Source organism: Balaenoptera ricei, chromosome 3, assembly GCF_028023285.1.
Source record: "Balaenoptera ricei isolate mBalRic1 chromosome 3, mBalRic1.hap2, whole genome shotgun sequence".
Classification (NCBI taxonomy): Eukaryota; Metazoa; Chordata; class Mammalia; order Artiodactyla; family Balaenopteridae; genus Balaenoptera; species Balaenoptera ricei.
The window spans coordinates 56,982,859-57,009,507 of NC_082641.1; the positions used below are offsets into that span (position 1 = coordinate 56,982,859).

At 41.0% G+C, this 26,649-nt stretch overlaps 2 protein-coding genes across 3 annotated transcripts in view; one reads left to right on the forward strand and one right to left on the reverse strand.

Moving 5' to 3' along the window:
• The window catches only part of MRPS27 (mitochondrial ribosomal protein S27), a 93,714-nt gene extending 82,400 nt beyond the window's left edge, over positions 1–11,314 (reverse strand). For both annotated transcript variants that reach the window (XM_059916555.1, XM_059916554.1), the window contains exons 1-2: positions 11,224–11,314; positions 4,931–5,008 (exon numbers count right to left, since the gene is read on the reverse strand). In XM_059916555.1, coding sequence (XP_059772538.1) covers positions 4,931–5,008; positions 11,224–11,296 — 151 coding nt within the window. In that variant the 5' untranslated portion in view covers positions 11,297–11,314. The remainder of the gene's footprint in view (positions 1–4,930; positions 5,009–11,223) is intronic.
• An 84-nt stretch (positions 11,315–11,398) lies between these two features.
• The window catches only part of PTCD2 (pentatricopeptide repeat domain 2), a 28,465-nt gene continuing 13,214 nt past the window's right edge, over positions 11,399–26,649 (forward strand). Inside the window, exons 1-7 of the mRNA XM_059919343.1 lie at positions 11,399–11,528; positions 12,821–12,913; positions 16,089–16,218; positions 20,173–20,290; positions 23,032–23,098; positions 23,519–23,610; positions 26,100–26,213. Of these exons, the coding sequence (XP_059775326.1) occupies positions 11,414–11,528; positions 12,821–12,913; positions 16,089–16,218; positions 20,173–20,290; positions 23,032–23,098; positions 23,519–23,610; positions 26,100–26,213 (729 nt within the window). The 5' untranslated portion in view covers positions 11,399–11,413. The remainder of the gene's footprint in view (positions 11,529–12,820; positions 12,914–16,088; positions 16,219–20,172; positions 20,291–23,031; positions 23,099–23,518; positions 23,611–26,099; positions 26,214–26,649) is intronic.

The window sequence follows — 26,649 nt, forward strand, 5'->3', positions numbered from 1 at the left end:
ATGAAAACAGCAAATCCAGAATGTGGGAAACTACAAGACAAAAGAGAACTGTTTTCTTCAACAGACTGCCAAGACAGAAAGAGAAACCTATAGATTAAAATCATCTCAACATATTACAATGTATGGACTTTATCTGGATCCCATTTCAACAAACTGTAAATTAAAAAGAAATTTATAAGACATTTGAGGAAATGTGAACATTGAGGAAATATTTAATGATGTTAAGGAATTACTAATTTTTAGATATGAGAATGGTATTATAGTTACGTTTTTAAAAAAACCTTATCTATAGAGATACGTATCAAAATATATATAAAATGATCAGATGACAAGAATTTGTTAAAATGTAATCTGGTGATGAGGTAGGGTTTGATGAAACAAGACTGGCAGGGAATTGAAAACCATTGAAGCTGGGTGACAGACCATGGGGGTTCATTATACTATTCTCTCTACCTTTGTATGTTTCCATAAAAAAGATTTAAAAAGATGCAAAATAAGGGGGGAACATAACCAACTGTGTTGTATGGACCTTATGCGCATAACCATTAAAAAAAATCTACCAGAGTATCAGGGAAATTTGAACACTGACTTGATATTTCATATTTAAATGATTATTAATATTTTAGATGTGATAACAGTATTAAAAATATCCTTATCTTTTAGAGGTATATACTGAAATATTTATGGGTAAAATGATATACTGTCTGGGATCTGCCTCAAAATCATCCAAAGGATCAGGATGGGGAAATAAGCAGAAGTAGAGATGAAGATTGGCCAGGAGCTGATAATTGTTGAAGCCAGCTGATGGGTAAAGAAGATTCCTCATACCATTCACTCTACTTTTGTATGTTTTACATTTTCCATTATAAAACATTAAAAAAATAATAATAATAACCTACAGTGCTATAAGTCAGAATAATGGTTACTTTTGAAGAGGGTAATGGGAGCCACAATAAGGGCTTCTGGAGTGGTAGGAACATTCTATTACACAGGTTTGTTTACTTTGTGATAATTCATCAATCTGTACATTATGATTTGCGCACTTTTCAGTATATTATACTGCAATCAAAAATATTTTTTAAAAGGAAGAGATCCACTACTTCAATGCAAGAGAAGACACTAAGGTAGAATTACAGGTACTACAGCAATCACTAAGAAAGTTTAGTGAGCAGAAAGGCAAGAGGATACTGTATGGCCCTAAGCAAATGCTGGGATCTGGTCTCATTTTTCCCATCTCTTAAGGGAAATAGCAGCTGCCTCGGCTGCTGTTGTGGAGCATTAAACGGAACAGTGTGTGTGAAAGTGCTTAGCACAGACCCGGGGCACACTGCTAGCAGTGAACAAAAGCTGTCTGGACTTTTATGTCAGAGGACGCAGCCTGCATTCATGGCCCGCTTGCCCTCTAGACTGCAACGTACGTATCCTGCACTCGTGGTGTTCATCTAGACCTCCGTAGTAATAAATTACTCTCAGACGGGGAGCTGGGTAGATACCCATCAGCCCTCCCCCAAGGCTCTAACAGAAAACCACTAATGAGACTGAACAGAGGAGGCACCGCAGCTGCACGACCATCCGAGAGAACCCAGCAGGTCTCCTCCGCAGTATTCGGCATGGAGGCAAAACCACTTCAGACCAGGGAAGCCCACGCCCACGCCCACGCCCAGGCACCGTCCCTCCAGAGCCGCGATCCACTCCACCCCACTCCACGCCCTCCAATGGGGACGCGCGGAGTAAAAGCCTCATATCGCCCCCTCCTCCCTCCCCCAATCAGCAAGCCCGCACCAGATCACAGCGCCCAATCACATTGCTCCACATGCCGAGGGCAGCCCTCCGCGCACGCGCGCATAGGGAGGCTTCCCAAGGCCAGCGCCCAAACGCCGGGCTCCACGGGCTGCGCGCGTCTGCGCAGAGGCCACACTGCCACCTACTGCCCGATCATCGGCATGTAGCCCCAGGCGTACTACCTGATTCTCCGGGCCCATAGCCCAGACCAAAGGCTCAGATAAGAATTAGGGAAAACATGCAGTAATATCACGTATGAACGCAAGTTTTAATTACATTCTCTTACACAGCAGAAAAAAAATATTGTCTCCAACAGCCTCTTTTTCTTCCAAGCAGTTTGAGTTTCAAAACCTCATCTCACCTCACAATCTAATGTTTTATATAGGAGTAAAATCAAGGGGCCTAGGGACTTGTTCCTTTCACATATTTCTGGAGCACCGACTATATGTCAGGGTATTACCTGGGGCGGGCATTATCATCCCTAATTTATAGGTATAGGAACCGAGTTAAGGGACATAGTTTCTGAAAGCTGGCAGAGCTGGGGTTCACAGCCAGCTGTCTTCCCCTCCAAGTGCAGACTCTTCACCACATCACACTGCATAATGAAGGTACAAAGTGCTGTAAGAATACAGGATGAGGAAAAATCAACTGACTCGATAGGGACTCAGGATGTACAGAGAGGATCATTGGCAGGGTGGTATTCAGTACATGGTAGCGGGTACGTACTGCTTTTCTAAGTGCATTAATCTTAACAGAGAGGAGACAGTTACCTCCATGTGATATTTATTCACTGCAGACTATAAATGCTCATTCTTTGGCAAACAGCACCTGCTCACTCAGGAATCCATGACAGTTTTCCCTAGGTTTGTCCCCGAATAACAGAGATGACCCATACCAAGGCACCAAATATAATGGTCTTGTTTCCTAATTTTCCCTTCATACCTAGGAAAGTGTTAACAATAGCTTATATGAAATTCTTCGTTCTCGTTTCTGCACTTCCATAGCACTCTTCTTATAATTCACACATGGCACATCAGAACAAGCTCTGCAATGTAATTAACTGAGCCCACTGTGCTTTCATCACTAGAACAGTGGTTCCCAAAAGGAGTACCAAAAGGCCCTCAAGGGCATTTTAGAATATATAGGGGTGGGCTTCCCTGGTGGTGCAGTGGTTGAGAATCTGCCTGCCAATGCAGGGGACACGGGTTCGAGCCCTGGTCTGGGAAGATCCCACATGCCGCGGAGCAACTGGGCCCGTGAGCCACAACTACTGAGCCTGCGCGTCTGGAGCCTGTGCTCCGCAACAAGAGAGGCCGCGATGGTGAGAGGCCCACGCACCGCGATGAAGAGCGGCCCCCGCTTGCCACAACTAGAGAAAGCCCTCGCACAGAAACGAAGACTCAACACAGTCATAAATAAATAAATAAATAAATAAAGAACGTGAATTTCTTTAAAAAAAAAAAAAAAAAAAGAATATATAGGGGTACCTTTCTGACTGTCTAGATGACTGCAGGGCATTACTGGCACTTGGTAGAAGACAGGAAAATTAGATAACCTGCAATGCCTAAACTGATGGACACATCAAAACACTGTCCCTGTTGAGAGCCAGTGTTTTCAGTATGGAAGGGAGATACAAATATGAACTAGAGGAAGGCAAGGAAGAACTCTGTAGAGATGAACTGGAAGTGCAGGTTTCAGAATGATTTTTTCATAATTTGTAAACTATGTACATGTAAGCTTATACGCATGTATGTGCACATATGTATGTTTATGTGTACATGTATACATATTTTTCCTAGCTCTGTCCACTGAATGGGCAAAGAAGCAAAAATTCCATGGTAGTTGGGGCTTCCCTGGTGGTGCAGTGGTTGGGGGTCCGCCTGCCGATGCAGGGGACGTGGGTTCGGGCCCTGGTCTGGGAAGATCCCACGTGCCACGGAGCAACTGGGCCCGTGCGCCACGGCTGCTGGGCCTGTGCTCTGGAGCCTGTGGGCCACAACTGCTGAGCCCATGTGCCACAACTACGGAAGCCCGCGCGCCTACAGACTGTGCTCTGCAACGAGAGAGGCCACTGCGATGGGGGGCCCGCGCACTGCAGCGAGGAGTGGCCCCCGCTCTCCGCAACTAGAGAAAGCCCGCGCACAGCAACGAACACCCAACACAGCCAAAAATAAATAAATAAAATAATTTAAAAAAAAAAATTCCATAGTAGCAAGGGGGACACCTAGTGCACAGATCTTGGTTTCTAATACCACTCACTCCCTAGTAAAAGGAACCAGTGTTCCTTGGAGAATTTCAGTTGACCCTTGAACAAAACAGGCTTGAACTGTGCAGGTCTACTTATACATGAATTTCTTTCACTAAATGCATACTATAGGATTACATGCATGATCCGCAGTTGGTTGAATGGTGGATGGAACCTTGGCTAGGAAGAAACCACTTATACGGAGGACCAACTATATGTTATATGTGGATTTCTGACTGCGTTGAGGGTGGGCTCCTTTAACCCCCATTGTTTAAGGGCTAACTGTAATTCATTTCAGGGCTAGAGCAAGAAAGGTACAAGATGGAACACTGAGAGCCAGCCTGAAAGCGCTTCTACTAGCCAAATTTCAGAGAATTGGACTACCAAAATAACTAAGGATGGTAATGAATCATTAAAAGAAAAAAAAAAAAGAGGAATCCATAAGATCATACTGATAATAAACAGAGAAAGAAATGGGAGAAAAAGGGTTCTTGCTTACAGTAAATACTGAGTAATAATTAGCAAATGTGGAGGTATTAATGAATTTGGAAAACCATCATTTTGCAACCATCATAGTAAAGATTGATTCTGCAGATAAAACAGTCAGGCTGCACGGTAACTAACTATATGATAAAAATGAACAAAAAAAAGAAAGAAAATAATTGTTTACATAATTCAAGGAGACTAACTGTGAAGGCAAAAATGAAATAGAAATTTGCAGAAAAGAAAAAATGATTTTGCCACATGTGAAACAACAGTCTAATTCTTTTTAAGGCTTAAATATGTGCTTATCTGAATTGGATTATCATAAAAGCATCATTTCACATATACCTCATATGAATATATGATGACAAACATGGAGTGACTGGAAATGACACATATAACAGCCCGATAAGTACCTACCAAGGTGACAATCTTCTTTTTCTCTTGCTTCCCATTTGTGGCTGTCCACATATGCTGCAGAAAGCAGGCATCTTTTACCTGAGGAAAAAGACAATTATTTCAACAGGCATGGTTTCACAACAGGTTCAGTTTATACATCTGTTTTTTTACACATATCTTTGCCATATTTTCCATTTACTAGATTATTTAAAGATCTATTATGAAACTGTAACCAATATTACACAGTTTACAATTCAGTTCATGACAACATGCATTCAACCTCTAACAAGCAGAAGATGCAGAAAGCCTGTTAAAATTTCTACCATAACGTTATGAGTAAAAATGTTGCTAATTTTGTTCCTATTACTTTAGGACTAGGAGCCATTTGCTTCCACTAATGTAGAGCCTAGATGAGCCTTAAAACTCCTTCTTAGAACCCAAAATATTTGCTGAACAGTTGGTTAACTCATTAAAAGACTGCTTTATCATCATTAGTTAGTCCTAAAAAATTTCCATCTGACTTGGATCAGCATATTTACCCTTATTTCACATAAAGCAAAGAGTAACATCTTACCCGGTAACACAGCACCCTAGTGGTAAATAACAGAAACCTAATAAGCCAAATCTGGTGTAACCCACAAGATGACACCTGTCACGATGACTGGCATATAGCAATGCTCAATAAACATGAGCTCAAGGAATTAATGAGAAAGAATGAATGGCAACCTAAAATTAAAACCTTTTGAGCTTCAAAGACACCATCGAGAAAGTGAAAGAATAACTCAGAATGGGAGGAAATATTTCCAAAGTATTTATCTGATCAGGGACTTGTACCCAGAATACATAAATAACTCTTACAACTCAAAATTTAAAAAGACAACCCAGCAGAAAAATGGGCAAAGGATTTAACAGACATTTCTAAAAAAAAGAAAACACACAGATACATACATACACATAAATACACACACACACACACACACACATATGGCCAACAAGTGCATGGAAAGATGTTTAATATCATTTCCCATTAAGGAAATGCAAAATATATTTAAATACAACATCACACACACTTAGGATGGCTATAATCAAAAAGGCAGATAATAACAGCTGTTGATAAGGTGTAGAGAAACTAGAAACCTCAGGTATTGCTGGTGAGAATGTAAAATGGTGCAGCCACATTGGAAAAGTTCAGCAGTTCTGCAAAATGTTAACATGGAGTTACCAGGTAACCCAGCAATTCCACTCCTAGGTATGTACCCAAGAGAAATGAAATCATGTCCACCTAAAAAACCGTATAAAAATGTTTGTAGCAATATTATTCATAATAGCCAAAAGGAAAAATGCAAATATCCATCAATTTATGAATGGCTAAACAAAACAGTATATTCTTATAAAGGAATATTATTCAGCAATAAAAAGAAATTAAGTACTGATACATGCTACAACATGGATGAACCTTGAAAATATTATGCTAAGGAAAAAGAAGCCAGTCACAAAAGACTACGTATTATGTAATTCCATTTATATGAAATGTCCACAATCAGCAAATCTAGAGACAGAAAGCAGCTTATTGGTTGCCTAGATCTGGAGGGTAGACAGGCAGAAAAACCTGGGTGGAAATGGGGAGTGACTGCTAATGAGTACGGGGTTTTTTTGAAGTGATGAAAATGTCCTAAATTGATTGTGGTGATGGCTGCTGCACAACCCTGTGTATATACAAAAAAAAACATGAAACTGACTACCTTAAATGGGTGAATTGTATGTGAACTAAATCTAAATAAAGCTGTTTAAAAAAACTGAAAAGGAATGAATGGCAGACTATTACCTGAAGGTCATAGCAGACCATAAACCAAACACAACTAGAAGGCAAGGGAGCTGATTAAACACAGTATTTGCATGCTATTGTTATTCTCTATCCATCTCCCAACTAAAACAAATATAAACACGTCTGTGTGTGTTTATACACAAGACCAGTCCCTCCCTTGCCTTCAGCAGAGGTTGGGTCAGATCTTTACTAGAATAATATGTCTAAATTTGAAGTCTAAAGTTTAAGCGATGAAGCAATAATATTAAAAGCTGCCAAAGACTGCCTCAAAGGGGAACTAAGATATTTCTTAAAAATAGTAACTATTAAAAAGTGCCTACATTTCAAATGGATTATTTTTTAAAAAATGATTAGATGTTTGGAACTTAGAATACATTTTTCATACCAAAGATGTTATAAATTGTCAGTTACATTCCTAGATCTGTCAAGAAGGATGAACAAAATGCAATGGCATTCATGGTGTTACATTAGGTGTGTAGCTGCACATCAGGTCAGGAGTGAGCAGACCTGAGATTTAGTTTGAGTTTTACCAGCTGGTAGAAAACTTCAGACCCTGAAGTTGTAAGTGAAGGAACTGGCCGGATGATATTTAAGGTCTCTGCATGCTCTAACAGTCTGACATAGAACCAAAACAATCAGTTCAGATAACCCATTCATAATTTACTGTAGCATTTCTATGCAAACTGAATTCCAATTTCTAAAACCAGGCAGATCTCTCCTTTCTGTGGGAAACAAGGGCAGCCCTTTTCTACGTGAGCATGAGCTCAGGAGAGGGCTGTTAACCTATATACTCCAGGATACCAGTGACTTAAATATTCTCTATTTGTTGTTATTACATTCTCTTACTTATTCTCTATTTCTTCTCCTAGCATATGTTTTATTCTAGCATAAGAAATCAGCCCTCCTTGCTCTAAAGTCAGAAAAGACAATTATCTAGAATTATGTTCATGAGTTTTGAACTGGGAGACAAAAAGCAGAGGAGGTGATGGTGGGGAAAGACAAGAGTGCCAGAATGCTGTGTGCAGTTGTTCAAGGGGATCACATGACCGAAAACAAAATTAGAACTGGTAAATTTACAAAAGATAAGCCCAGTAACTTTCATATATATATGAACTTTTAAATGTTTGCTTTATAAGAAAGTAACCAGTAATCATTTTCCATCTCCACTGAGGATACAATGAAAGGAAATAGGTATAAGGATAAAGAATTTAAATTTGGCAAGTAGAAAATCTTCCTAATAGAAACCAATGACAAACATAGGAATGAGTTACCAAGTGGGGTAGGCAGAATAATGTCCCCCCCCAAAAGATGTCCATGTCCTAGTCCCCAGAACCTGTGAATATTAGGGTACATGAGAAAGGGGGATTAAGGTGACAGATGGAATTAAGATCAGCACATCAGCTGATCTTAAAGTGAGAAGACTGTCCTGGGTTGTCCAGGTGGGCTCAGGGTTTGTTTGTTTGTTTGGCCACACTGCACGGCATGTGGGATCTTAGTTCCCTAACCAGGGATCAAACCCGAGCCCCCTGCACTGGAAGAGCAGAGTCTTAACGACTGGACTGCCAGGGAAGTCCAGGTGGGCTCAATATAATCACAGGTCCTTAAAAAGTGGAAGAGGGAGACAGGTTGTTAGTGTGATGCATGAAAGACAGAGTTATATAAGAAGGACCTGACTTGCCACTGCTCGCTTTGAAGATGTTTGAGAAAGGGACCATGAGCCAAAGAATGCAGGTGGTCTCTAGAAGATGGAAAAGGCTAGGGAAACAGATTCACCCCTAGAGATTCCTAAAGGGAATACACCCCTTTCAACACCTTGATTTTAGCACAAAAAGACTCTGTATCAGACTTCTGACCTATAGAATAGTAAGGTAATAAATCTACATTGTTTTAAGCCACCAAATTTGTGGTAATTTGTTACAGCAGCAATAGGAAATTACTACACCTTCAGATAGACATTCCATTATCTGTAAACCTTTTAAAGTAGGATATTCATCTTTCTGAGGTACTTTTAAATGACATCATTTAAAGTTTTTCCCATTTCTGTATGGTAGTTGAGGGGTCTGTATATTAACGTTAAAACCAAAGAATTTCTATGAAGCCAGACAGGACATTAAGTGGACAATGGCAAAATGGAAAATCTAGATCACCTTCTCAAACCTTAATGTGCATATGAATCTTGATAAAATGCAGATTCTGATCAGTAGGTCTGGGGTGGGAACAGAGATTCTGCATTTCTAAAAGTTCCCAGGTGATGATGATGTTGACCATCAGATAACAATGAAGTAACAAGGGGATAGGATGTTATCAGCCTCACAAGTTTAGATCTCTGAGCCCGTTTAATCCCACGCTGAATATGCCACCCAAGAGCATATATAAACCCTTCTTGAACCTGCTAACCCTTCAGCCAGTCAACTTTAGGAGCAACAATATTCTAAGATAACTATCCACTAAAAAGCAAATATTTCCCCTGCTTAATTCTGAAAAGATACCTCCATGGACCAGAATTTCAAAGTTTAGTAAATACTTATTTATTAAGCCTTTGGTAAAATGTCTCCAAACATGTTTTCCATCCAAAGGGAAGCAGTGTGATTGTGAACACAGATAGGCTTTAGAGTCACAAAGTCTAAGTGTGAATCCTAGCCTTGCTGTAAAAAATTTTATAAAAATGTGGGCAAGTTACACCAGGTCTCCGAGCCTCTTTCTTCATATGTAAAACAGGGAAATACTGTACCATAATTTAAATAAGGGCATATATTAAGTACCTAGCCTAATGTCCACTATGTAGTAAGTGCCCAAAAAGTTTCCCTCTCTAGCCTCTTCATATACTGAAGTCACTTTTTCGGTTCATCTCAATAAATCTTTCTTTCACCCTCTTGATCACTTTAGTTGCCCTTATCCATTATGTTGTAGGGAGAATCAGTGGAAGCACCGAAGTATTCCAAATACTGATTTGTCCTGAGTTTGTACAAATTTTTTCCTCTTTTATCTGGTAATGGTTCAAGATGTTTTGATGATTTAAAGCTCCTTATCAGCATTCTCAAACCCCCAGTGGTCCATAATGTACTATCCTACATACTTATATCACTTGCCTTATACCCTTCAGTTCCTGATTTCAAGACTCCTTTCATCTGTGGTCTAACCCCGTGCTTGTGCAATATAACTTTCTGTAATGAAGGAGATGTTCAATTCTGAACTGTTCAATACAGTAGCCACTAGCCACAGGTGTCTACTGAGCACTTAAAATGTAGCTAATGTGACTAAAGAACAGAATTTTTAAATTTAAACTAATTTAAATAGCCATGTGTAGCTCCCGGCTACTACAATGGAACAGCACAGGTGAAACCTATCATGAGCTCACCCTTTCAAACTACGATCAAAATGCTAACTGGAAATTCTCTCAATTCACCTGTATCTAATTTCCATTCCCTTGTTAGTATGACTGCCCCCGAATATCCTAAGCAACTATGATACTTCCCCTGATAGACAATCCAAGGTCTTGTTTAAATTGAAAAGCATTTACTAACAACCATAAGTAAACAAGCTAGTAAATAGCTACGACAGTTAATTCTTACTGAGGTGCCAAGTACTGTGCAGACCACTTTACCTAATGTGTGGCATGAAACATTTTCATTAGCTAGGTCAATCAGTTAATTCTCAGAAAACTTCTGGTGGCCAACTATAAGGTTTCACGTTGATATTTAAAGGCGTGTGGGCAAAACTGTGAGTGTTGCTTTTTAACAGGGGCTAGAGGAGGTATGTTGGAAAGAGGAGATAAAAGGCATTGGAAAAATCAATTGTGATCACTGTATTTTAATCATATAATCAGATACATCTGTCAGGATTTAGCTTCTGTAAATTAAAAAAGTTTTTCCCAATGTCTTCATCAGCAGGTCCTTTAAACAGGCTTTGAGTGAGCCGTCATTCATTCGGATATCAAAGTACTTTAAAAGTAACTATTAGCATTTATTGTCTGAACGGAAAACTTGGGCAAAGAAAGGTCAATCAAAAGTTGCGCCCAAGGTCATCAGGCAAACTGAGATTAGTACTGAGAAATTCCTTCACCAAGTGAAAACCAAGGGTCTGGCCACACGTCAGGTGTTGAGGAGAACGTTTATGACGCCCCTCTAAGGAAACTCAACAGAGAGAAATTTCATAGCGCCAGAGGGAACACATTTGGGCTTTTCACGGGCAGCAAAGAGAGGACCACCCTCACATACAAACTCGTCAAAACATACGCAAAAGCTCTCATGCCAGGACTTCCTCTGCTCTTCACACCTTTGGATAGGCAGACACTATTATTTTAGGGAAGGAGATGGGTCATAGACCTTACCTCCCCTCTCTGTGCTACCAAACACCTCCAGGGGTTTCTCTAGCAACTAGATCCCAGAAGCATTTCCTCTCCCCTTAAAAGCCCACTGCTCCCTTTACTCAAGGAACAGAGTTCTCAGGGGCCTAATGAGGCAGCCCCACGAAGATAGCAGCCACCAACCTGTCAGGGAGAGCTGAGGCAGCGACACTTTCCGCGCCCAGAGGATCCCGCGCCGCACCACGTGGGCCGCCATCTTGGAGCATACCAAAGGGCTGGCCGGTCGGGGGACTGTGGGCGGAGCACGGGTGGGCACAGTCCACGCCCCTGCCCCCCCCCCCCGGCTCCCGCAGTTGGTGCGGCCCGGGACAGTATGGCGGCAGCCTTTCGGCCCGCGAAGCAAGTCCTACCGCTGCAGGCGCTGCGGAGTTTGGTGTATCCAGGGCTGGGAGGCTCGGGCTCCACCTGCAGCCGCTGCCCTCTCGGAGGTATCCGCGGCCTCGGGCCGTGAAGGAGGGGAGGGATGGGACAGAAGGGAGCTTTACACCTCAGCGGGCATCTCTTTGGAGAAATAACAGCGCCTCGCTCAGGGGCCTAGAGCAACCGAGCATGCACTTGCCCTCTGCACGTGGGTACAGTGGTGGCCTCTGCGTGTCGTGGACGCCCGTGTGCCTGGGAATCAAAGGACAGATGGGCTGGGCTCTTGACCTGGGGGCTGTAGTATTACCTCGGATGGAGCTGTGCTGCGCCCCGGGAACACCCCCTCCCCCTTGGGTGTACCGTTCTGCAGAGTTTGGGAGGGTAGGTCAAAGACTCTTATGATTTTGGAGTCCAGCTCTGTAGCGAACGGTCTGAAAGACTCTGAGCAGGTTTCTTTATTTTTTAAATTATCCCTTAATATCTTTATGAAAATGATTAAATTTGAAGATGCTGGTGAGTGATAATAAAATATTTAACACTTTGTGTCAGGCTTTCCTGTAATACATTTTACATACATTCATTCCTTTTCTCCTCACATCACCCAGTGAGAGAGGTACTATTCTTCATTTACAGAGAAGGAAACCGCAAAGCTAAGTAATTTGCCTAAGGTCAGAGGGAACTGGTAGAGGAAGGGTTTGAACACAGGCAGTCCTACTGTAACCCCTTCTCTGGACTCCCTCTCTAGAAATCAACAATTTTTGTTGTTACATTGTTATTGTGGTACACAGAGCTCTTGTAGTGGACGATTCTTTGGCCAAGCTCTAGTTCATGCACAGCCGAGCATCCTAAAGAAATGATGTTTCCTAAACTCAACATTTCTGCTAAGTTGTGGTCAGTGATTCCTCATGTATCTAGAGGATACCAAGAGTCCAAATCTGAGAGGCCATAATGCCTCATTTCACAAATGACAGTCCTGGGAATTCCAATGGTCACACTATAGCTTTTTCTGCTACCCTATATGCTTCTACCTGTTTAAACCAAATCCAGATATACCTGTTTTGCTATCTGTCTTTCAGATCCCAGATTCCTGTCTACCCATCCCCATACCCAGTTAATCACTAGCTCCTTTCACACACACACACACAGACAAAACTTGTCTTGTGGAGGATTTGCATTCTTTGGTAGTTTGGACATTTTTTTCCCCACCAGGGTGACTGTTATATTTGTACCTGTCTAGGTGGTTATTTATCCTAACCGAAGATAAGATCAGTTATTAGAAAGAGGCAGTCAAGCTCTACACGTTATTTGCTAAGTATAAAACAGTCAAAATGAGTTTACTTTCTCTTTCTCTGATTTTTAGCTAAAAGATACCTACTTACAGATAATATTGTGAAATTAAAGGACTTTCAGCATAAGAAGGTGGCCGTTGCATGTAATCTTCCTGGCACCAAAGGTAATCAAGTCTATTTCATTACTTCTTTCATTGATCTGTCGTTAAACTTCCCTCTGTCTTTATCCCTATTCAGTCTCTTCTTCAATGACCTTATCTCACAGAAGAAACTGAGATGATTTATTCTTAGTTTCCTAGTCTGCCCTTGCATGCCCCTTTCACCTCACTCTGTTACTGCAGAGTCTACCACTCTTCTCTTGTCCCTTCTCCCAGGACCCCAGAGAAATACTAAAACTACTGCTGCAACCAGTCCTCTAGATCAGTGCCACTCAAAGTGAGGTTCAAGGATTAGCAGCAAGTGAGAGGTGGATAGAAATGCCAAATCTCGGGCCCCAGACAATTTGTCTGCAAAATAAAGCCTCAGAAGAACTGCTCCACGTGACTGGCTTTCAGACTTCTTGATGCCACCCTCAGTAAAAAATACAATTTGCATTGCATCTCCAGTATACATATACATATCTATAGATAAATGAGATTTAATGAAACAAAAAATGTATGATGATGCATTTTCATATTTTCTACTGTGTGCTGGAAGAATCAGTAGACTAAAACAAAGGTTTCTTTAAAAAATCAGCAAAACATTGATAACTGTTGAGGCTGGGTGATGGGCACGTGGGAGGTGATTTTACTGTTCTCTCTACTTTTAGGTATGTTTGAAAATTTTTATTGTAAAAAGCTAAAAACACGGCACCACCACCCTAGGTCCTATTCCCTTTCAGCATCTGAGAAATCTTGTTGCGTTCATTCCCACTTCTCCTGCACGTTGAGTTTTTCCCAGTACTTCAGATTCCTTTATAAACACAGCAAGGCTCTCCTCTTTTTTAATAACAACTCTTTTGTTTGCCCTACTTACTTTTCCAGCTTTCCTCCTTCTCACTGTCAGATGTTTGTGAGCACCTAATGAACACTCCTTGCTTCTCATCTCTCCAGAAAGCAGTCTTCCTTCACTGGTCTGCTATCATGCTGTTGTACAAAACCACCTACAGAACAAGAAGATAAGAGTGACGGAAAATAGATTAATCTCCACTTGAGTAGACTCAATCTAGATTATACTTCAGTCTTTTCTTCTTACCCCAGGTCGTCTGGAGCTCTGTGAAGTTCACAGTTAGGGCTTCATGTCACTATCTAGTTGTTATTCCAGTTGTCATAGTCTTTCTAAGGCTGTGACAGTCGTGCATATGTTCTGAAAGGCAATTAATATAATGAGTGCCAATCTACTCCACTGTCAGGTATTTATAAAATCCTGTCCACATTTCATCATTATAAGAACCCACAATGGTACTCTGTTATATACCACATCACGTACAAACTTGCCCCTTCCCTCCAGCTTCCTAGCTCTTCCATAGTGCATCTCACCCTTTCTAGAACCAGTGTGATTTCCTGTTAATCTAGTCACGGTCTCCCCTCACCACCTTTTCCCCCAGTTCTGTGCTTTTTCTCATGCTGATTCCCATACCGACAGTTCCCCACCCCCTCAGCTTTGCCAACCCTACCCAGCCCCTTCCTTCCTCTCTGGTACTTCTCCACTTCCACCAGACCTGGTCTGTTTCTGCTGCCCTGATTTCTCTCCTCTCTCCTGTTACGTTTATACTGTCACATGTCACCTACTCTGTCATTATTTTCAGGTAGCTTTATATATCTTGTCTTCTCAAATAGACTCTAAGCTCTTTCAGGGTAGGAACCATACCTTATACTTCCTTGTGTCTCTCACACAAAGAAGGGTACCTCTGACTATAATATACGATAAGCACTTAATTTTGATTGATTTGTTTTAAAATACAAATTACATCTGTTGAAATTTTGGACTTATTAAGTATTAAGAAGTACAAGATGTAAAGACGTCCCATTAAAATCTTTTAGGTTGGAAATTGTTTAGAAATATTTAATAGAATAAATCCTCGTGACAGAGGAATGAAAATAAAAACAATATGTCTATGATCTCCTGGCAGTTACTACATGCTGGGCCCTGTGCTAAGTGCTTTACGTACGTTATCTCAGGATGACCCCATGAGGTAGGTATCATGGTCCTCACTTCACACATGAATCATGTCTCAGAGACAGGCCTCCCCAGATCTCCCCATAGCATGCAAGTGGCAGAGCCCAGATTTCAGCCCGTGTCTTCCCAACTCTAAAACCTTTAACCATTACATGATTCTGCAAATAGAGATTGGAGGGTCCATTGCATTAATTCAAACCTAATGGACCTTCTTTTCTTGTAAATCAAGAGCAGTGTCTGCATCAGCTTCCCGATCTTGTGTTTTTAATGTATATTGTGCCATTCCTTTAAGCAGCATTTCTTCGGAGCTCTGGGCCTTGGAACTAATCCTGTAGACTTCCGCAGCTTCTGATACTGAGAACAGCCCTGCCTTCTGGAAAGCAGATGTTTGCTTGGTGGCTGCCTTGCATCTCACCCTACGTTCTGCCAAAAGTACAGTCCCTTCCTAATGCCAAGAAGCAGTGTTTCCTGTTGGTGTTTGATTGTCTCCACAGTTGATCAGATACAAGCCAAGGGACATAGACCGTGATCACCTTGAAATGATTCAGTTACTAAAAGAGGGTTTGCTGCTGTTTAGAGGACTCTTTTACCCTCTGTGCATTATGCAGTACTGTGGCATGCTTTCTCACAGCTGAGTAGAGAGGGACCAGGAGGAATGAAAAAGTGGTAAAATTGAATCAAGTGAAAGAGACGTGAAGTATTCCTGAATCATGTGAGTCATCCATTGTGGGGTGACCACATTTTCCTTTCAGTTTTCCTGCTAGGTGCCCTGCCAATTGATGGTTTGGATATCTTGGTTACTTTTTTTTTTCTCATGGGTCACCTGTAGATACAGTTCTTTGGGCTAAGCCTCTGGGACATTAGTTCTCAAACTTCCCTGTGCATAAGCATCACCCAGGTAGTCAAAAATGCACATTCTTGTGCTCCTCCTCCCAGAGATTCTGTGTTGGGAAGTCTGGAGTGAGGCCTGGGCCTGCGCCCTGTGACAGATGCGCTGCTTCATACACCACGTCTGACACTCTGCTCTCAAGACCAGCCAGTGCCGGGAGCTGCATGGCCGTGAGCCCCTCTCAGTGGCTCTTTGCATTGTGCCGGGTTCTAGCCTCCCCTTCTCCCGGAGGTCAGCCTCCTGACAGTCTAAGACAGCCTAAGTGATGGCCACCACACTGTGCTTTCTTCCAGAAACCTATTTGAGAAACTTGGAAGAGAAACTGACCCAGAGTAAGCTCATCTTGAAAGAGGAGTTGAGAACCTTACTTCATCTGTGTGAGTCCTGGGACGACGTGGAGCTGGCTAAAAATGTCATTTACAGGTGAGGCATCTCCTTCAAATCCTGCCAGCCTTTGTCTTTTCCTACTCTCTCCTTTTTCCTGAGCAATCTCATCTACCACCAGGATTTCAGCTCTCACCTCTAAATTGGTGACTTCCCAATCTCTTGTCCAGATGCCTGCCCTGAGCTCCACACATTTACATTCATTCATTCATTCATTCAGCGAACACTTATTGGGTTCCTACTACGTGCCAGGTGCCGAAGATAGAAAAACAGATAATTCATGCCCCAGGAGATCACCAGCCTCTTCACCAAGTCCACTTACATGTTCCCAAGGTCTTCACGTTCAGCTTACACAGACTTCTTCCTCTTGCCGTGTTTGCTGTCACACTGACCAGTCATTCTTTCCCCCGATCTCATCTGCCCTCCTCCTGCGTCTGCTCCGTGGTGTCTCTCATCCCTAGCCTTTCTCTCTCGGTCCCCATTACCAGTGACTTAGTTCAGGCCTCACGCCTCTCACTTGGATCACTTCCGTGGACTCCTAAGTAGCCTCCTCGCTACAGGCTTATGCCTGTTACGTTCACTGTCTCTGATCCCTTATCAGACTTCCCGATGACAGAAGGAACTCATATGTAATCACAGTCAGCTGTTAGGAAACCGAGCAAAGGTGTCACTTGGGAGCAGGATGGCACCAAGTCAACAGCTTCCTTTCACCATTCTTTAAAGATACATTTCTATACATGAACCTGCATTTATACTGTACATTGGCAGAGAAAAATACGAGGTATTCATATATGGAATACTGGAAGAATACATACCATAAGTTAACCATGGTTCTTTGAGAATTATACATTATATTTTTTGTTCGTCTAAATGTGTACTTTTCTGATTTCTCAAACTTGTCTATAAGGGATATTATTAATTTTATAATGTGAAAAAATTAATGTTATTTTTAAAAAGGAAAAGAAAAACAGAATTAACGCAAATTTCATTGAAACTTTGAAAAACACGAAAAAGTAGAAAGAAGAAATACTGCATACATCACACAGTTTGCTGTTTCGATTGTCTCTTGCTGCACAACAAACCACACCAGAACTTAATGACTTAAAATGACGACTGATTATTATTTCTCATAACTCTGTTGGTCAGGAACTGAGGCCGGTCTCAGCTGGGCAGTTCTTATTGTTATCGGCTGAAGTCACCTGCACACCTGCAGTCAGCTTTAGTGGGCTGAGCCGGGAGGTCCAAGAAGGCTTCGCTTGCGTTTCTGAAGCCTCAGTGCCCCTGCATGCAGCCCCTCCCCCCGCTGGTAGACTCTCACTGCTCACGAGTCCAGCCTGAGCTGCACTAGCGCACAGCACACGTGGAAGCTGCAGGCCTTGTGGAGCTGCCCAGGATTGGCACGTCTTCACTCCCGTCCCATTCTCTTGGTCAGGGCGAGTTAGCGGCCAGCCCCGATCCACGGGGAGGGGAAAGGATTCCACCTCTGGAAGGACGGAGCCGCATGCACATACAGGGAGGAATGATGGCGGCCAACTTTGGGGCCTGTCTACCACATCCAAGAAACCACTGTTCATATTTTGATATATTTTCTCACTGATTTTTTTTCATGCAAAGATTTTGAGGTTTAGATAGGGTTTATTTTACATAGTTGTAGTTATTACTGTGTATATAAAATGATATTTTCTTGTTTTCTAATTAGCATTGTAGCATAAATGTTTTTGCCTGTTAATACTCTAGGAATCATATTTTAATGGCTATACACTGTTCGATTATAGGTTAGGTATTTTAATTAACTGTGCCCCTATTGTTGAACATCTAAATTATTTCTAATTTTTCACCAGGATAAATAATGCCATGATGAGCAAACCCTATGCATAAAATTTATTCTTTATTTCCTTTTGGGGATCGGAGGCCATGCACCTTTTAAAGCTTGTCAGTACAGACTGCCAGATTATTTTCCAAAAGGGGTTATGCTAATTCACAGTCACACTATATCTGCAAACCTAAACCTGCTATTTCAGTTTCATACAGTTGAATCATTTGAGACCCTCTGGCTCGTCTTACTCTCAGTTTTATTTTTACTACCCAAAGCTATCAGATGTTTACAAGAGTAACAAAACGGGATAACATTCTAAATGCTCCTTCCACTCTTATTTTTGTCATACACATTCGGAGTATGGCTCGTAATCCCTTTATTGATGCTAATACTTTCTGCCTGGTTGCTGCCCTTTCCCTCTCCTTGTGGACAAGCTGGCGGGGGGGGGGGCGGGGGGGCGCGGAGGGGTTCGGTCCCCCGCCTCACCAACCTGTTCTCTCTCTTCCTGAGACAGGCGGCCCCCCGCTGGGGAAAAAGAGCAACGAGCCGGAACAGAAGCTCTTTATTGAGCCAAAAATGGGGAACGACTGAATCTCCTCAGAGTCTTGACCACATGCTGTTGTTTGGTTTATAGATTTTAGATCCTCTAACTTGAATGTTTCTTGTCAAGAAGAGGTGATATTAACTATCTCTGTGACTTTCTAGCACTTTTATTAGTGTGAATGTCATTTAAGTTAGGAAAATTTTCATTTTTGTTTTGTTTTTAATCTGGCACGCATTTCTCTTGAGATTATTTGCTGAAACACTTTGATTTTTAAAGATGTCCTCCTCAGCATGGCTTACACTGTGTAAGAGGGAGCATATGTGTAAGGCTTACTGTGTGCCAGGCACATCATCTCATTTGATCCTCACAACAACTCTCTGAGTTGAGTTCTTTTCTTATCTCCATTTTACAGATGAGGAAACTGAGGCACAGAGTCATTAATTAATTTGCTCATGGTTACACAGTTAGTAAGTAAAACAGCTGGGATTTGAACTGTCATTTTGGAATCAGAGTCTAAAAATCCTTAATCACTACACTATATTGCCTTTTAATAACTTAATTATTTCTTCTTTCCTCCAGCTTTATTGAGGTATAATTAACAAATAAAAATTGTATATTTTTAAGGTATACAACTTGATATTTGGATATAGTAAGTTAATTCATAACTGTTGTAAATGAAGCAATGAATATTTTTTGTAACTTTTATAATTGGATTATGAAATATATCTTTAAAAGTACACTCATCATTCTTTTTGGCAGTATATATGTTTAAAATAGACTATCCATAATGCTATTATGACTTTCCTCAGTGATTTTAGCAGAAGGTAAAAGAATATTCTGTCCTTTAAAATCAGAGCTTCCTAAAATCTGATTTACATGCAATCATGAGGTACTTGTTTTGTCACCAGATTGTCTTCTTGGTGTCTAAAGCAGAAAGAGTTGGTTATTGAAAGGAAATTTATGGGGGCGATTTTCAGTTCTGCAGTTCTAACTGGCAGACTGGCTGCTTGTAGAAATCCCAAGCCACATACATATAAAACATCACTGTCTTTGAAACTAGCCTTTTTCTAAAACTAAAATTTCAAAGCTGCATTTAATTTGTTTGGCTAGGTGATTGTAGTTCACATATACCTTTCCCTTAGCCAAGAAAAACAGAGAAATTGGTTTAAATTGTAAAATGCACCTGTTGGTCGTTTGCCATCCCTTATGGGGATAAAGCCAGACTTGAGGGGGACACAGCATCACCCCCCTCCTTTCCTTGTTCTCCAGGAGCATGGAAGGAGACAGTCCATTCTGCTGGGCTTACAGATACAAGACCCCTGCTATTCCCTGACACATGCTCACATTCAGTCCTAGCAGGTTGTTGGTAAATTGAGATGATTACAATCTGCATGTTTACTTTCTTTTATTTCAGAGTATGTGGGCCTCTAACAACCTTGTTTGTTTATTTAAATGCCTAGTATACTTCTGCTTGCCAGGATTCTTCTGGTCATCTTTAATTCTGCACTTTCCCCTCCAGACTGTGAGAGGACCTCATTCTTTGCTGTGTCCCCAACACCTAGTAGAGTGCATGCCACGGTCTCTCTTTCCTCAGGTCCCACTGTTTGGCTCATTGAATTATTTTGATTACCAGGTACCATGCAGAGAACAGGAATATCACTTTGGGGGAGTACAAGTTTGGACCACTTTTCATGAGGTTGTGCTACGAGTTGGATCTTGAGGAATCTGCAGTGGAGCTCATCAAAGACCAGGTTACTGTCTCCCAATTGCTTTCCCTGCCATGGTGACTTCTTGCGCTGAGGATGGGGTGTTTTCAGTGATGTTAGGAAGGGCAGCTCTTCTATACACATTATTCCTGGGTTAGATTTTCAGAGAAGGGCTGCTGGGTTGAGGGAATGAGCTCTTCCCTGGATTTTTAAGGTTTCCTTGGAGTCATTGCCTATGAAGAGGTGTAGGTCTCTTTATACAGTGGTGTGGAAGAGGTTTAAGTACAGATTACAAGGTATCTACCTACCTTGGATGTGTGTCCACCTGGGACAGACATCTTCTCTTTTGAGGAGCTTTTAGTGGGGGATAGTTTGAGGCAGGCTGCCATTTTAAGACTGCCTTTCCTATTCTTCACCTGTGCCTCTCTCCTGTTTTCGTATCTTTACTTCTGGTTGAAGGCTATGTTGTAAAGTGCTTTTCTGTTTTCAGAATTTCTGCTTTTCACATATTCTGATTTTATTTTCCTAAAAGCAAAAGTAACAATAATTAGTTTTGTAATTATTCATTGAATATTTACCAAGTCCTCAGCATCATGCTTAAGCATTATACATGTTTCATTTCATTTGTTTCCCACAACAGCCCTGGCGAGGTAGGTACTATTATTATTTCCATTTTACAGATGAGGAAACGGGGACTCAGAGACATTATAAATTCATCCACGGTCAGAAACATTTATTAAATTTTGGGGCCAGGGCTGGCCCCCTGGGACATTTTAATATTTTTAAGAATCTCCATAACTAAGTTGTCCTTTTGCCTCTTACTTTTTTTCATATAAAGTGTTGTATCCATGGAGGAACTGTTAACTCTCACCTTGCCCCTCTTTTAAGGACCCTGGGTATTAGAAAGATGACCATAATATATTAGTAAGCAGAGAGAAGGTGGTTTCAGAACAAAAGAAGAACTATACATACATATTTACATTATAGCATATATGTTTTAAAAATCTATTATAATAATATATTAGTAAGCAGAGAAAAGGTGGTTTCAGAACAAAAGAAGAAATATACATACATATTTACATTATAGCATATATGTTTTAAAAATCTAGAAGGATATACACTAAACTACTGCTTATCTTCAGGGGAAATCCTCACTTTTTACTGTATATACTTTTGTATTGTTTGACTCTTTTGTAATAAGCATATGTTAATGTTGTAATTAAAAGAAAACAAACGTTTCACTGTAATAAATCATAGCCATGAGTATAATGATAAAAAGAAACACAAAGAAAGAAAATGAGGGTAAAGGTTTTTGTTTTTCGGTTTTTTTAACCTACCTGAGCATGAAGCATTCATGTATGTATACGTTTCCTGGAGTTGTAGAATAAACTGAATTAGAGTCAAGTGCCATAAAGCCTAATCCTGCTTCCACCTTACCGTGTCGTGTCCCCTGCCCAGAACCCTGAAGTGCTGCCAGCATGGTAGCCACTACCCCCATGTACCCTTGGAGGCCTTGGACTGCGGCTAGTTCAGATTTACATGGGCTGTAGTGTAAAATACATGATGGATTTTAAATACCTGGCATAAAAAGGAGAATGCAAAGTATCTTATTAATAATGTTTTATATTGATTACATGTTGAAATGTTGGATTTAGTGGGTTAAGTAACATTATTAAAACTGATTTCACATCTTTCTTTTTACGCTTTTAAATGAAACTACTTGAAAATTTAGAGTCACATACATGGCTCATACTTGAGGCTTGTGATCTCTCCCTATGCACGGGGCTGCTCTGGTGGCTTCCCATCCCACTTAGCATAGAACTCAGACCCCTGACCATGCCCTCAAGGTCCCGTTGTGGTACTTCATCTCCTGCCACTCTCCCTCTTGCTTACTCCACTCTGGACCTTCTGGTTTTCTCTCAGACAACCAGGCCTGTGGCCTCAGACTGGAGTGCTCTATATCTGCATCACTTCATTGAGGTCTCCTCTTCTCAGAGAGCCTTCCCTGACCACCTTCCATCATCTTCTCTGTTCCCTTTATCCTGTTTCATTGTTCTTCATAGCCCTTATTGATACTTGAAATTATATTTTTATTTTTTCTGCTTGTTTTATTCACTTGTTCATTGTCTCCTCTGCCAGAATTTAAGCTCCCCTAGATTATAAGCCCTACTAGAGTTTAGGGCAGGGCCTTTGTCTTGTTCATCATTTCTTTATTCTTAACACCTAGAATAGGGTCTGCCTAATAGGGTCTCAAAAAAAATAACAGACTTGCACAAGACATTTAATGGTGTATTTGAATACCATGTGTCACATTATCATCCCATTAAAAATGCTGAGAACCACTGTTTTAGTGAGTTATTTCAAAAAGTGAATAATCAACTATTATTCGTTTGCCAAAAGAGGATCATAGTTGTGTAAGCCTCTCCCACCTTGGCCCTCAAGCATACTTATAGCTGCCACTTCGTGTTAATATTCTGCACCCAGGTTCCAAGACAACCCCCAGGAGGGCTAACCGGCTTGCTTCTTTTCTTCTAAGCTTGGCAGAGCCCATTGCATAAAGACGTCCTTCACTGTATTTCTGAAGCCTAGAGATCTCTTGCCGTATCTTTTGCTTCTTGTTCACTGTGCCCGTTGCTAAAGGCATGACCCCAAAAGAGTGGGCACCATTTAAATTTTTTTGCTAAATGAATAAAATATGTAGACAGTCCTAGACAGAGAAGATGCAGTGTAAGTACTCCCTTAATAGTTTTACCTTTTAACCAAACTATATTGTTTTTCTTCATTAGCATTTGCGAGGTTTCTTCTCAGACTCCACATCATTCAATATTTTGATGGATATGTTATTTATCAAAGGTAAATATAAAAGTAAGTATCACAATTTATGTTTGCTGAAAAACAAGGGACTATGTAAAATTAGGAAAAACAATGGACTATGTAAAAATGATCTTTATATTCCTGATGAGTGGCTGAATTATGGAGACCCCATTCTTTAAGTGTGAAAACATTATTGTATCACATCATGACTTAAACACCCCAGATTTTACTTATGCTGCAATTATAATAGGTTTTAAAATACTAGTTCTTCCTGTATGACCTGATAATTTATTTTGAAATTTAGTTAATTGATAAATGACTTTGAAAGTTTTTATTGTGCTGAAGTATACTTTTCAGTAGATGGAGCTAAACAGATTGAACTCTGGGAATCAATAGTAGAGGACTCTGAACTCACTTGAATGCATTTAACACTGCCGGCCCACTCCTGGCTTTTGACAGGTGCATTGGAAGTACTGATTGAGATGAAAAACCAAGATGTGAAGTTCAACAAAGATACTTACATCCTTGCTTTTGCAATTTGCTACAAACTGGTAAGACTGTCTTCCCTAAACTTTTAGAGCATTTTGGGTAATGTTTGAGAGAGGATTTATTTTTTTTTCCTCTACATATAAAATTCAGTTCCCCTGAAGTCTGTTTTCCATCTGGTGCAGATATTTCCATTTTAAATATGTTCATTTTTAGAAAACCCAAGTTAGCCATGTCAGACAGTTTTATCATGGGAAAAGCAATTTTATCATCTTTCCATCTTTTCTGGCATTTGTGTAGATAATGAGAACAAGAAACAGCATGCTGGGTTCAGACTCTGCTTTAGAGGCCTCTTTCTCATGCTGGACCTCATGAAACCAGTCTTCTCTGTGGCCCTCTCCCATGGAAGCCTTAGCATCCTTCACTGGTGAACTCAAGGGCTACTTTGTCCTCATCTGTGAATTCTTCTGTGATCACCTAAGTTGGAAGTGCTCTCTCTGTCCTTCAGTATCCCTTGATTGTGATCTATTTGTATTCACAGACATGGCACTTATAACACTGCCCGATCTACTAAGTGGATGCACATTTCATCCTCCCCACTAGAGGGTAGACTCCTTGAGGCATCTTTATTTGCCATCACCTAACAGTGTCTGGTCACAAGTGATCTTTAATAAATGTATGTGACATTAAAATGAGTTCTTTGAGAATAGAGAGCATGACTTATAAATCCCTGTCTCATTACTGTATCAGGATTGTTTCTTGCACATAGACTATTTCTTTATTACTTACTGAACGCATAAATGGTAACTGAAATAGTACAGTGACCAAGATTCCATGCATTACCGTACACATTCATGCCGTTTTAACACTGGAAACTTAACAAAACCTTTTTATACTGAAAATGAAGGAACACTAAGTAAGGTAGAACATGGCTATTGAAAAATTTCCCTGAAAAGCGTAGCAATACCAATTTTCCAAAACAAGAGTGGCAGTTGGGTTACAGGGGAAAGAAACCAACTTGGAAATTGAGAAATGTGGAGTCTAGTCTCAACTTTAACATGAACTGGCTTTGAAGTGGTCACTTACCTCATTTGTGAAATGAAGCGTTTGGATTCAGGAGCCAGCAAGCTTTTTCTGTAAAAGGCCAGATAGTTAATATTTTAGGCTTTGGGGGCCACATACAGTCTCTGCCACTTACGGTCCTAGTCACATCTTCTTTGTTTTTGTTTTTACAAATCTTTAAAAATCTAAGAACCATTTTTAGCCATAGGCTGGCTTTGGCCCCAGGGTCGTAGTTTGCTGACCGCTGGATTACTAGATGATCCTTTCCAATCCTGCCACTTTATGATTCTGTGAACAGAGGCCAACATGACACACACTTGAGCATCAGTTCTTCAGCACTGTGATACAGTTTCCTGACCTTCTTAGAGGTGTCTCCCTGAGCGTATACTGAAGTGGAGAGAATTTAACTCTACTACTTACAAAGGGCCAGAGGACTTTTCTTCCCTATATCAGGGGTCCCCAACCCCCAGGCTGCGGACCGGTGGCAGTCCGCGGCCTGTTAGGAACCGGGCCGCACAGCAGGAGGTGATCGGTGGGCAAACAAGCGAAGCTTCACCTGCCGCTCCCCATCGCTCGCATTACCGCCTGACCCATCCCCCCACCCCCGGCTCCATGGAACAGCTGTCTTCCACGAAACCTGTCCCTGGTGCCAAAAAGGGTGGGGACCGCTGCCCTATATCGTGTTCAAGAATAACTTGTGTCACTCAGTGGAGACTGCAGTTGAAAAATTGAACTGGTCAGCTGTTACAAATTCCAAGCCAATTCTGGGAACTGTCCCCTCTCATTAAATTCAGCTTTTCCTTTAGGATTTGAGTTACGAATCACGCCATGACAGACACACACAGGTACAGAACTAATGCTGCTCTCGTAAACCTAACCCACCTACAACATAGACAAAGGAAGAGAATTCTGTCTTACCGCTGCTGTCTGCTACTTTGTATATCACTCATCTTCCTGGTGTGTGTGGGGTTTTTTTGTTTGGTTATTTTTTTAAGGCATCTGGTTTTATGGGATTCTTTCATGATGTCCATTCAAATATGTTTTCATGTTTTCAAACATTTAACTTAACATGGATATTTTCAGATTGGAAACCCCCTAAGGAAAAGTTCTGTGGTGTTGCTAAGTTTTACTGTTATCATTTAACACAGTAGTAGCAGGCTGACTCTTCACACGTGTATGTTATGGTACTATGTCTTGAAACCAGCCTGCCTGGATGAAAAGAGACCTGTATGTTTGTGGGTAAAGCTGCCCCAAGTCAGAAAACCGACAAAGAGCTAAAAATAAAGTTCATTTAAGATTTGAGCTGCTAATATATAGATAACTGAGTCTATTTGCAAATAGTCTCTATATGGAGCTCAATCTTTTAAGTGGCTTGAGATAGGCTCCAGGAAATTCTTCCAAAAGGAAATCTGAAACACTGGGCACCATTAATCATCTTATTACCCTAAAGGTTTGTGACATTTATTTATTGAGCAATCCTGTCTTCCCCCAGAATAGCCCTGAATCTTTTACAATCTGTACCACGTTAAGAGAAGAAGCCCTCATCAAAGGAGAAATCCTCTCCAGGAGAGCATCCTGTTTTGCAGTGGCATTAGCTCTGAACCAGGTAAGGCTTTGGGGTGCACATAAGTGAATTAGGAGTAGGCAAGACTTTACAACTTTCATTTGTTCTTGCTTTTGTTTTATCTTTTTTCCTCTGACTCTGTCATAAAGAAAAAGTCCCCATAAAGAGACCAATGCCTTTGGTGCCATGGCAACCTACATCTATACCTCTGTCTCCAAAGAATGTTTTCATTTACAGTTGAGGGCCTAACGTGCACTGCTGTTTACATGGGGCTGGCCAGGATCCTATGGAAAATCAATGAGGGAGGCTGTACTCAGAGAAATTTCTCAAGTAATTAAAGTGGAAATTTCAAATGATTCGTTTACTATGTAACGTGCTCAGGGAATGGTTTTAATTTAAGGCTCTCCAAAGTGTGTTCTGGTAAATTCCTCAGGGGAACACAGTACTCCTTGAGTTCTTGGTATTTAATATTATTTGC